Below are 11,888 nucleotides of genomic sequence, written 5' to 3'. Positions count from 1 at the left end.
CAATTGTTGAAATTGGGGTCTTTCTGCAATTAACGAACGTGCCACATGATGGTGGCAAAGCTAATAGGAGAGTGGTACCAGTATTTGGTGTCCATTTAGTGTTGTTGTGGTCAATCGCACAACAAGCGACTCGGATCTTTGTGTGTCAGGGAGGAGCTAAGTTAGCTGGGTCATTAGAGAACACAGGGGTTTTCATTGCACGTATATTTTTTCAAAATCTTCTCACCTATAAGCCATTTAATTTCAAAGGTCATTTTGAAAAAGCACCGGTAAATGTTTTATGACCTGCAAGATTTACAAATAGAAACGAAAATGGCAGCGGTGATGTATTCAGGAACATTAAGGAAGTGAGACAGAGAAAGTTTCAATGGTAGTTTAATTTTTAACATTCAACATCTGCATCATCAATCACTTTTGTGTTTTCAACCTGGAGAACATTGAAGTGTTTGGATTGAAATGATTTTGTCTTCTGTCTTCACATTGACGAGCTAAGAAACCTTCAAAGGGGTCGAGGGGTTGTACAGGGGTTGTGAGCGAAAATGGCAAGCGTGAATTGTCACACAAAGAGGTGAGCCGTGACATCAGGAAAAGCAGCTGAACTGGAGATAATACTGCCGATGGGACACTTTTGTAAACGTGTAGAGTACGTTAAAGTAGAATACAGTAGTGTTTAGGGTTGCAAAATTGCAGGAATTTTTCAAAATTGGAACATTCCCATGGGCCTCACAATGTGCATCTCCTGGGGTACGCGTTATGGCCACCAGTTGGTCATGAACTAAAGACTTACATGTAGAATAATAATTTCATAATATTCTAGTAAGATGCACTTTTAGTCATTTTAGCAGGGGATAAAGAATGTATGCCTGTGAGTATTGTTATATTGTGTGTCGATGTGTTGTTCCACGGTTTATGTTGTTTCATGAGCTCATGCAGGGCGTTTTGCATTCTGCATTAGCATTAAGCTAGTAACAAACCCAAGGCAAAGTTGCGTGGTTTTAAATGCGTCGTTTTGTTTTGTGAGTAATGTTGAACTTGTTTTTCTTCAATGAAATAATTGATTGAAGAAAATATTTGTTTAAGACCACATTAAATGTTAGCATCTATTCTTGACCGATAACTTTTTCAAAAGTCTCCCATGGAAACGTAAGAAAAATGTTCCTTCCCTTTGCAAGCCTAGTAGTGTTTTACCTTTTCGTGCCTTGCTATGCTTTTAATAGTCGCGCAAGAGCGCATAGATGAGGCGTTTGTGAATGCATCACATGTGAAGAACAACAGCAGGCGGCTTTTTCTGTGGTGCTGCAGTTTCCTTTTCTGCAATGTGTTGCTGTTGCTGCATGACAATGAGTGACTTTTTTTTTCTCCCCCGAGTTGTGGAGTTTAATGAATAAATCACATTAGGACATTTTTTTTTCCGAGACATCTTTTAAAATCAAGGCACTACTTTTGACTTTGTTGAGCTCTGTGTGCGTCCATCCAACATTGGGTCGGAGCAGCGTTATGAATTCTGACCACACCAACTTATTTTGCATTCAAAGGTACATCCAGCAAACTTTGGCACAAAAAAAAAAAAAAAAAGCAGCACATGTAACAAGTGAGCTTAAAATAACGGCATTAACATTTGACGCACTGGCTCAGGAGAAGAGGATCTCTGTCGTTGCCGTGGTGTTCTCAGATCACCTGCTTTTTATTTTTCTTTTCCATGTGGTCTGTAATATGCTCAGTGGACCCGCCTGGTAAGCTTTAAAGGTCATGTTAGCGTTAGCACCGGTGCTAACGTTCCTGTTTTGTTTATAGAACAGACATATTGAACGTTGTTTACTGCTGTCCCTTTTTATTTACTAACTCAAAATTAAAGAAAAGAGAATCAAGAGCTGGGACCAAGACAAACATTTTCAGTGGGTGCACTTACACTGCAAAAAAAAGGGGTTAAAAATCTTAAAGCAAAATATGCATTGGGGGGTATTTCTTCTTATCAGACAGTTTGTGTATAAAAACTTGCTTCAGCAAGTTGCTTCTTGAAAAATCTTATGCTATTTTCAGTTGTAACTGAAAATGTACTACTGGTTATGAGTTGGTTGTATAAAGACACTCGTTGTAAGCTGGGTTTTTCAAGTCAAGAGGCGGCACAGTGAGCGCCTGGTTAGCACGTCTGCCTCACAGCGCAGGTTGTTAGGATTCAATTATGGTTCCGGCCTTCCTGTCTGGAGTTTACATGTTCTCCCCATGCCCGCTTGGGTTTTCTCCGGGTATTTCGGTTTCCTCCCACATTCCAAAAACATGCGTGGTGGGTTAATGGGACACTCTGAATTGTACCATTGTACAATTTTGTTCATATTTAGTACTACCGTTCTAATTCTTCTATTCTTTTTCTCATTTTTTGAAAGGCCAGTTTTTGCAGTGTAAGCACACTCAAACCCTCAACCAATTATTTGGGCAATGTCCCATGAAACCAAAGAGTCATGGTCCCTCCAAAATCAACTCAAAGAGTTTTTGTCAAGACACACTTAAGTGGAATACACAAACACACACTGACGATCAGGCACAAGTTCATCAATTATGGGTTGGCGTTAAAGGTAACGCTGAGCTGATTAGCTTCTTAATAAATCGATTTGGACAATCTCAAATCAATCAGAAATCATGAAAACAAGTTAAGCAAAAAGTAAGCCAAGGACTTTCTATTTTCTTCTTTGTATTTTCCAGTCGTCTGGATGTTGTATAGCACCATGCTGCCTCTCACAGGTCAGACTTGGTACTACACTTGGGGTATCGGATAGGCGCAATTGTGCATATGATCTTCAAATGCTACGGATTTGATCTCTTAATTTTGGATGTTTTTGAATCAACTGGAAGAATTGAAATAGACTACTTTCGATGAATCAGCAGCGGTTGCATCTACTATAAAAATACAACTCAGAGCTGGGTTGCTTGTCATATTCAACTTCAAACTTAATTTTCCAAAAGTTAAATACCTCAGTGGTATCATCAGATCATCAACATCGAATGCTTTAGGGTGAACCTGACCGCTTTAAGGGACACAGATGTGTTAATATTTTAAATGACAATTGAAAGTATTAAAAGCACACGACACAATTTTTTTTGTCATGTGTGGGGTATCTGGCATTTTTTAAAATCTGGTAAAATGTTAAAAATAGGCGTGTGAGTTCTTCCCTGCTGGTAATGTGGAGCTACACTGGAAACCCTGAGTCGAATGGCTTCGGTTCCAGCCAATCAGAGGCCTGAAGAAGTTACACACAAAAAAAGGCACATAACGAGGAAAAGTGTGTAAAGACAAAAGATGATGACATGAAGATTTTTGACTTATGGAACTAGATCCAGAGGGTTTTGGTTTGGGGGATGGAGGGGATTTTGTGGCACTTTTAATCCACTGAGGTTTTATTCGCATTTCGGTTTTCCACCCCTGCCCGAGTTTTGTGTACAAACAGTGGAAGTGTAGATGAACATTGCTTAAAAAAATACATCTCGGAGGACAAGAGTCTCAAAGGTGAAGTTGATTTCCGTGTTTTTGTTTTTCAAGCTAGGCACGTACGGTTCCCTTTTTAGGCCAAAAAGGAGTGAGCGAACTTTCATTTTCCACAACGAAGTGTCCAAAGATCATGCAAATACACTAAATACACAATTAATTGGATTAGGGTATAAATTCTATATAGATTTATACATATATATAATTTCTTACACTTTTTTTAAAGGAATGTTACTCTATTCCGAAATGTAGGTTTTTTTTTGTTCTTACAAAGTACAAAATAATATCCTATGTAGCACGTATAATCAACATATTAAAAAAAAAAACAACTAATCAGTCCTTATCATCTTTTAGAAGGAGAAAATTCATAATAAAAATAAGTTCTATGCTTTTTTTTTTCCTCCTCACTTGTATCTTACAATATATTTCTCTCTGCACGCGCACACACACTCACACGCGCACGCACGCACACACACGCAAGCGCTCTCTAAAACACACACGTACACACACGGTGTCCCCATTGTGGTTTCTCCTGCAGCAAACTGGCGGCCGTCGAACGGGATGTGTAAACAAAACGCATATTGTGTTAATGGCGGTGCCAAATTCACAAGACGGGTGTGGGGGAGGGGGTGCGGGGTGGAGCCGGGGTGCCGTTACAACGGGCACCTGGCGCAGCCGCACTCCAGAGCCGTCTCCATCTCCTCGGAGTACGAGGTGCCGTCGGTGCAGCGGAACACCACCTTCCTCCGGCGGGTCTTGCTGACACCGCAGCAGATGCCGGGGGGCGCCGCCGTTTGGCACGATCGGGGGCAGTCCATGCGCGGGATCTTGCTGGTGGACGTGCACGTCCGCATGGCTTGGTGGCGCTTCAACTGCTCTCGCACCATCTCACCTTGACACGTCAAGTCTGGAGCAAAGGACATGAGGAGCACATGACGGTTGCTCTCTCTCGCTGGAGCCGATCCCAAATGACTTTTGTTATGACGACAAAATGACAAAAACAAACTTGAACTTTTTTGCGTATTATCAGTTGAAACTCATACTGGTTGATTGTATTCATCAGATCATCAACATTTTTGGGTCCTGAATACATTAATCCAGTCGGCCTCTGAGGTCCGCAAACTTCCAATTCGATTTAGATTTAGTCAATTAGATTTCAAAGCAAACCTGGTGAAGCAGCATGTAGCTGTTATGCTGCACACACATGGTTAAGTTGCCAACAGAAGTGAAGTCAGCCACAAGTGTAAATGCTTTTACATCCAGGTTAAAAAGGTTTCAGCATTAAAAATCACTGTCAGGAATTTAGAAAGCCATTGTTTATTTCTTGAGTTTTGCTTTTAAATGCCTTTCTATCTTAATTCTTTATAGGTAGTAAACCTGTTTAAAATTCACCTTCTCAATAATCGACTTTTGTTCTATTTTTTTTGCCTTTTGATTGTCTTTGGCTGTTTGTAAATGCTTTTAGGTGTTATGCTTTTGCTTGTGTGAATCACATTGAGTTAGTTGCCTTGTGTATTAAATGGGATACATAAATAAAAATGCCTTGCCTTGAAATAATATCCTGTTTTGGTAAAAAACTTTAATCTTGTGTGTTTTTCCCGAATCATCCATTAATCGACATAATACCGCACAGATTAATCAATCCTACGGCCAAATTGTCACTGTCTGACCCCATTTGGGTGTGCTGAGGCTTACCAGTGTCACATGTGGGTCCAGCGTAGCCAGGCAGACAATTGCAGACGGGCTCCCCACCCTCGGACACTCTGCACTCGCCATGCCCGCAGCGCTGCCCCCTGCAGGCCGCGGGCACTTGCTGCCGCTCGCAGAACTGGCCCTGGTAGCCCTCGCTGCACTTGCAGCTGTAGGATGACCCCTTGGGCACACATAAACCGTGAACACATCTGAGGAGACAGAATTGGAAAAAGAGAGACGGGAGGATGATAAAAGACTGATCGACGACACACTTGGGAACAACTAATTAAATGATGAGTCAAACTGCAGAACTCCCCCCTTGAAAAAAAAAAAGAGTCTGCAGCCATCTTGTAAACCAAAAGAATGTTGGAACTAAATGTGTGGTTGACAAATTTCAAGGTCCATGCTGACGCCGTCAAAAGAGCGGCGTGTTAATCAAAAGGCAAACTTCATTTGAAAACATCTGCGGCATGGTAACAGGCATTCGTCCCACAGTGGCGATTCTGGTTTTGAATCCCGGTTTAGGGAAATATGCAAATGAAACATGGCCACCCTACTTTTAGTTTTGATAGTTGCATAGTAAGTGTTTTAAAGAGACACAGAAAATGGTTGGAGGGATGGATTGCATATTGTTTTGTGCCCACCTGCTGCCCTGACAGGGATTTGGCACTGTGGCCTGTTCGCACAATGTCCCACTGCGTCCAGGCGGGCACTGACAGGTGACGCCCATCTCGCCGCCCTCTCTGCACGTTCCTTGCGCGCACACGCTGCATGAGTGACAGCCCACAAGGACGCCATCGCCCTGTGAGCAGGAGAAGTTCTACTGTCAGTGTTTATTTACACCAGGGAGAAAGGACCCAAACACATACTCCTGCCACTATTAAAACATCTCTGACTAACTCCAAATAAAATTCTGATGTTTTGATTGGCTTTTTCTGACATTTGTTTGGCTTTCTGGAAGATGTTTTTTCAGCAAACGGTGACATCTCTCTTGAAACGTTATCATTTTACTTGCCCAGTTCGAACCGGACCATAACAATAATCTTTCAAGCACATTTGGAAAAATGTGTTCTGGTCCGATGAAAGCATTGTTGAACTTTTTGGCCATCACTTCAAAAGGTGTGTTTGCTGTAAACGCAACACTTCTCATCACCATAAAAACAGTGCAAAGAATATCACAAAAACCTGTCATTTGAACAGGGGGGTGTAGACTTTTTATGTCCACTCTATTCTTTTCTCACAATCAATATTAAAATAGCAAAATGTGGTGCTACTTAAAAATCAGATCGATATAGCGAGGGAATGAAAGATGAACCGTTACATAACGGTAGTTATAATAATGATACCTTGCCCTCCACCGGTCGCCCTCCTGTGGCTCGGTAGCTCAGGTCCTGCGCTTCCCCGTTAATTTGGACATTGTGGATGCAGCCGTTGAAGAACTGAGGCGAGCGTTCTGGACTGGTCCGAAGGCCCGTGGCCAGGACCTGGTAGGGCACGCCTGGACGACAGAAGGCACGGTGTGGCGAGACAGAGAGGAAGCAAAGAATCACTTAGGAAGCTTTTTGAGGACACCTTGCCACTTCCTCAGAAGTGTGTGTTTGTTGTGGCTCAGTGCCCGAGTGGCAGACGTCTCGGCAAACAGACATGCAGATGTGCCCTTGTGCAAATGGCTTTCGGTGTGCGTGCGTGTAAGTACCTCCGATGTAAAGCTGCGTGTTGTGGTCGACGGATGGTTGGCGCGCTAGCTTGCCCAGGCTCTTGGGGGCGCCATTGTCCACCACCAGGCTGAGTGAATGGTTCTGAATCAACAGCTCCACGGTGTGGAAAAGCCCGTCGTTGACAGACTCAACACTGTTACACGTACACAAAAGACAGAGGCGGCGGCTTCAGTTTGGTGCCAGTTATCACAAATTACCGCCGAATTCTACACCACAGAGGAGGAAATTGACAGACATAAAACATATGCTAAACATTTTCAGGTTGAGCATTTACTCTTTGTTTTGTTTGCATGTCAACCACCAAGTGAAATAAAAAAAGAAGCAAGAAAAGACTGACAAAATCAAAATCAAAGGCCTGGATGTGAAGTATAGTGAAGCCAGGTAGGACTCGGTCCCTGTCCCTGAATGTAATACTGCCCATGGCAAAAAGTTCGTAATTGCCTGAGGATGCCACAAAATTGCGGCAAAGCCCTTTTTTTCAAAATAGACAAAAGGCTATATGGCATGACTAAAAGCTCCTCCCTCAATTCAACATTGGCATGGAGTTGCCACCAGAAGGCGCCAAACCAATATTTTATGGTCAATCTGTTTGGCCTGTTCTGCTGCCGTGCGCCCATCCAACTCCTCCACCCCACGAATTTGAGCATCTTTCACTTCTCCATCTTCTAATAAAAGTGAGAGAAACCTGATTACTGGAAAATTTATTTTCAAACTTTTTCCTCTATCAATGTGACCAATACAACTCGATGGAAAACAAGAGAGGGGTTGGAAAAGTGAAGAACAGTGAATGTGGTGGAAATGGGACCTTAGGGAATTATGAACAGTTCAAAAGAGCAGTTAGTGCTAGCAGATAAACTTCATGCTCCTACAAGAAAGAAAAACGTCCGGCATATCCTACTAGAACATTTATTTGGATTTTAAGTAATGGCCCTTTAAAGGTTTGCAGGTGTGTGCTGACTTCCATTTAACATAAATTTGAATGTGATTTCTTAGTTTTGAACACAAGCATATCTCAGTTGTTTGTTTTGACTTCCCCTCTCAGAGCTTTCTCTTTATTTATTTTTTTTGCATCAAGATTTATTTATGTTGGTCTTCTTTTTTTATGCCACGGAAACCTGGCATTTAAAAGGGGTGTGTCGACCTTTATGTCTACTCGATCTGATGAGGCATCATTGGTAAAGCTAAGTCGTAACTTTTAGTCAACTTTAGACAACTTTTAGTCAAACTTCAAACCGACAGATTAGAATTTTGAGTGGCGTGCGGCATTGTATGGAATAAAGTCGATGACCTTTTGCACCCTGTCTGTGTGAAGAGTTGAGGTTCCCCCCGCTAAGTGGTTTTAGCTGGAGTGGTGACAGGCAGCCAGAGAGACAGTGGTTTGGCACAGCTGAGAAGAAGACAAGGGGCGCGGAGGAGGGGGGGGGTGTTGAAAGAAAATGATGGGTGGGTATAAACTCTACCAGGGCTTATGTTTTACCCTGAAAAATGAAAAAAAAAAAAACAAAACAAAAAAAAATGAGATGGATAAGAAAAAATTGATAAATAAATATGTGGGTGCACCCTCCCTCCAACTTAGAGGATGGTGCTTTTGTTAGATTGGCAGAGCTTTATAATGTAAGGATATGCCATAATTGCTTTTAATTGCATGGTGGCTTGCTGGTCGGATATCAGACTTCCTAGCATAGTCCCAAAACATATGTAGTAGCTACACTATAAAATAAATGGTAAGTATAAATGCATGCCTTGTGATTGGCTGGTGACAAGTCCAGCGTCTACCGCACTTTTCAGATACAGAAAATGGATGGAAGGATAGAACATTTTCATGCAAATGATTCATTTAGTATCACAAAGGCAGAAACATTAGATGAAAAACCCCCCATCGCACATTGCCTTAAGAAGAACCACCTATCTTAATGCACACGTAATGGAAAACGTCAGTGACATGCTCACGGTTAGCATAAATATTTGCTGGTTTGGAACCCTTTTAGCAAAAGATATATGTGCACCAAACATGAATCGCCTGATCGATTAATGCTAACATATAACAGAATATGCCATTGAAATGTTAATGGTTAACGCCAATATTTGCAATTTTAGAACCCTTTAAACAAACATTTCATTTCACAAATTGCCTCAAGATTGGCCCGCTATCTTAATGTTGACATATAATGGAAAATGCCATTGACATGCTTATGGTTAGCATCGATATTTGCAATTTAAGTGATATTTGTGCACCAAACAACAGTGCCATAACAATGGCCCGCTAGCTTCATGCTAACATATAATGGAAAATGCAATTGACATGCTAACAGTTAGCATGGATATTTGTGCTTTTAGAACCCTTTAAGCAACTGTAAATGCGCAATAACTGATAAAGCACTTTTCTACATTTGGTATTCAAAGCGCTTTACACTGTTTCCTCATTTACCTCGTGATGACGCAGCATCAGGAGCACCTGGGGGTTCAGTATCTTGCTCAAGGACACTTCGACAAGGTTGCAACAGCCGGCAATTGAAACCCCAACCTCTGGATTGATGACCTCTCTACCACTGAGCCATGCAGCTCCCAACTGATATTTGTGCACAAACAGTGGAGCAACACGTGTTGACTGCTAATACCAACAAGGGCATATATATTGTTTTTCCTCGATGACAAATGCTGGCTGACTTAAACCTGGAATCCCACATTTAAGATTCAACATTCTGTAATTGCTTGTTTGTCTATATGTGTCCTATATATGTGTGTTCTGCAATTGGCTGGCGACCGGTCCAGGGTGTCTCACAGTCAGCTATCTCTTGGGTTGATTTGGTCCACATCGGCGTTGGATTACTTTATTCGAACCCAACAAATAAACCAGAGGACTAAAAGGGTTGTGGCGTGAAAGCGTCCATATCAAGCACATACTTGTGTCAGTGTTGGAAAAGTTAAACAAACTACAAAGCCAGGCAATAATAGTTCTGACACGGACTATGTTATTCTGCACCCCCTTCCCCCCAGTACACCCATGTACACATCACCATCTCGACCCGCGTTAACCGCAATACAAACACAGGTTTAAACCCATTTTCCCCAATTTATCCTCACATATAAAGTGCAGATAATTGGTTCAAGGTGTTACTTGGATTATGGAGACATTCATGCGTTACATCAACAATGACAGATGACTTCCTGCTTTGGAGAAAGAAAGAAAAAAAATGTTTTACATCAACCTAGTTGCGCGTTTTGCTGGTTTGCCGAGAGCCAAAGCAGACGCGTTCGTGGTTTCTATTAGCCGCCATGTAATTTAATAACAGTCCCATCCAGGCACAGTGATGGCCTTGAAGACCTCACTCGTCTCTTCGGCTTTTGCTCTCCGTTGACTTTCCTTTTTTCAAAGTGAATTGATGTGATCATCTTTCCAATGCAATTGCCGTAAAAGCATTTAAAAATAATCATAATTTTGTACTCATAATTCGGTTTGGAAACAGTCAGGCAAGCTTGTGCTCAAGGGCCATATTTGATTGTTAAAAACAGACACATGGGTGAGATCATTTTTACATGAGGTAAATGTTTCCGTTTTGAAAATGTATGTATGTATGTTTGAAAAAAAAGATATATATATTTTTTATAATATTTAGATCTTATTTAGAATGAATGTAATTATAATATTTTAATAAAATGATGTCAACATAATGTGTACAATGTGGAACAGTGAAATCATTTCATATTTATTTTAAATTATAATTTTCTTTTTTTGAAATGCAAAAAATTCATATTTGTTTTAATTTGAGATCATTGACCAATATTTAAATAGTGTTAATCACCTATTATTAGCATTATTATAACCTGAAAATAATATTTTAATTTCATGTTTTCTGTTCCTATAATCCATTTATTTCCTGGAATTCATTGTCATTATTTCTAATTATTAATTAACATGATTGTTTTAAATCTGAATATTTTTTATTTATATTGATATTTACTAAACTAAAGAAAATGTTAAATCTATCCATGAAATAATTTATCTCACCAAAGGTTTTGTTTAATTTTTATCAATAAATAACATCAACCAACTACTTATGACAACAAAATTGTTTATCATGTGTACTATTTGTTTTTGCTCTGTAAAACAATTCGAAAAAGATATGGTTGCTCTAAAATTGTTCATATTACTAATATTTTAATTTCATTTCCAATAAATCAACAAAAATGTCATACATTTCATTGAATAGAAATGAAAACAAACATTTCAAAATAATAATGTTAGCTATTCCATTCACTATAGTTAAAAATCAACAATGCTGAAGTAATTCCACAAATATTGCAGGCCAGACTTGCCAGTTGCTCCTTTAGAATCTGCTCGAGAGGCTTCAAATCAGAACTCCACCGGGTGGCAGAAGAGCACAAGCCATTTTCAAACTGGACTTGTTCAATGTAAATGCGTGGATGGGTGCCACGTGTTGATTTCTACCTCAGATCACCCCCTGTTGGTTGTGTAAGTCAATTAAAGGTAGCTCGTTCGATAATTTAGCAAAAATTCACAGCAGGAAAAATCCACATTTTACAAACACATACAGTGAAACTCCTCTAGAACGAAACCTGCATGGGCGAAAATACCCCCTTATGTGAAAAAATCTTCATGCATTAACACAATTCCCATTCTCCTGCCCCCCATACGACGAAAAACCCCCTGTTGCGTTATACGAAATCATTTTGTCTGCTCCAGCCTCGCGAAGACATTCACTACAACGAAGTCTTATCCAACAGCGACCTCTACTGCTTCGTTCGAAAAAAGGCAACAGCAACCACCACACTGGTTTACATAGTGAACGATGTTTATTTCGGTCACAGCTGCGAGTTTCCTGGGCTCAACATACTCATAGCTGCTCTGCTATTGGCTTACCGAGCATCATCCTGGCCTCCGATTGGCCAAGAGGCCACATAGACCTCACTGTCTATGTGTGTAGATACTGAAGCTAGATCCGTAGCATCCGATTAGCTGCTCAGAGTAAATTGCT

General features: G+C 40.7%; 1 protein-coding gene across 3 annotated transcripts in view; it reads right to left on the bottom strand.

Annotated features, from left to right (window-relative positions):
* Positions 1–359: 359 nt before the first annotated feature.
* Positions 360–11,888, bottom strand: part of slit3 (slit homolog 3 (Drosophila)) — a 254,024-nt gene continuing 242,495 nt past the window's right edge. For all 3 annotated transcript variants that reach the window (XM_019892240.1, XM_019892239.1, XM_019892241.1), the window contains 5 exons: positions 6,870–7,024; positions 6,520–6,671; positions 5,818–5,975; positions 5,177–5,382; positions 360–4,388 (listed from right to left, as the gene is read on the bottom strand). In XM_019892240.1, the coding sequence (XP_019747799.1) occupies positions 4,135–4,388; positions 5,177–5,382; positions 5,818–5,975; positions 6,520–6,671; positions 6,870–7,024 (925 nt within the window). In that variant the 3' untranslated portion in view covers positions 360–4,134. The remainder of the gene's footprint in view (positions 4,389–5,176; positions 5,383–5,817; positions 5,976–6,519; positions 6,672–6,869; positions 7,025–11,888) is intronic.

Source organism: Hippocampus comes, unplaced genomic scaffold (assembly GCF_001891065.2).
Source record: "Hippocampus comes isolate QL1 unplaced genomic scaffold, H_comes_QL1_v1.1 scaffold203, whole genome shotgun sequence".
Lineage (NCBI taxonomy): Eukaryota > Metazoa > Chordata > Actinopteri > Syngnathiformes > Syngnathidae > Hippocampus > Hippocampus comes.
The sequence above is the reverse complement of the archived record's forward strand: the minus strand, read 5'-3'. Positions and strand labels throughout refer to the sequence as shown.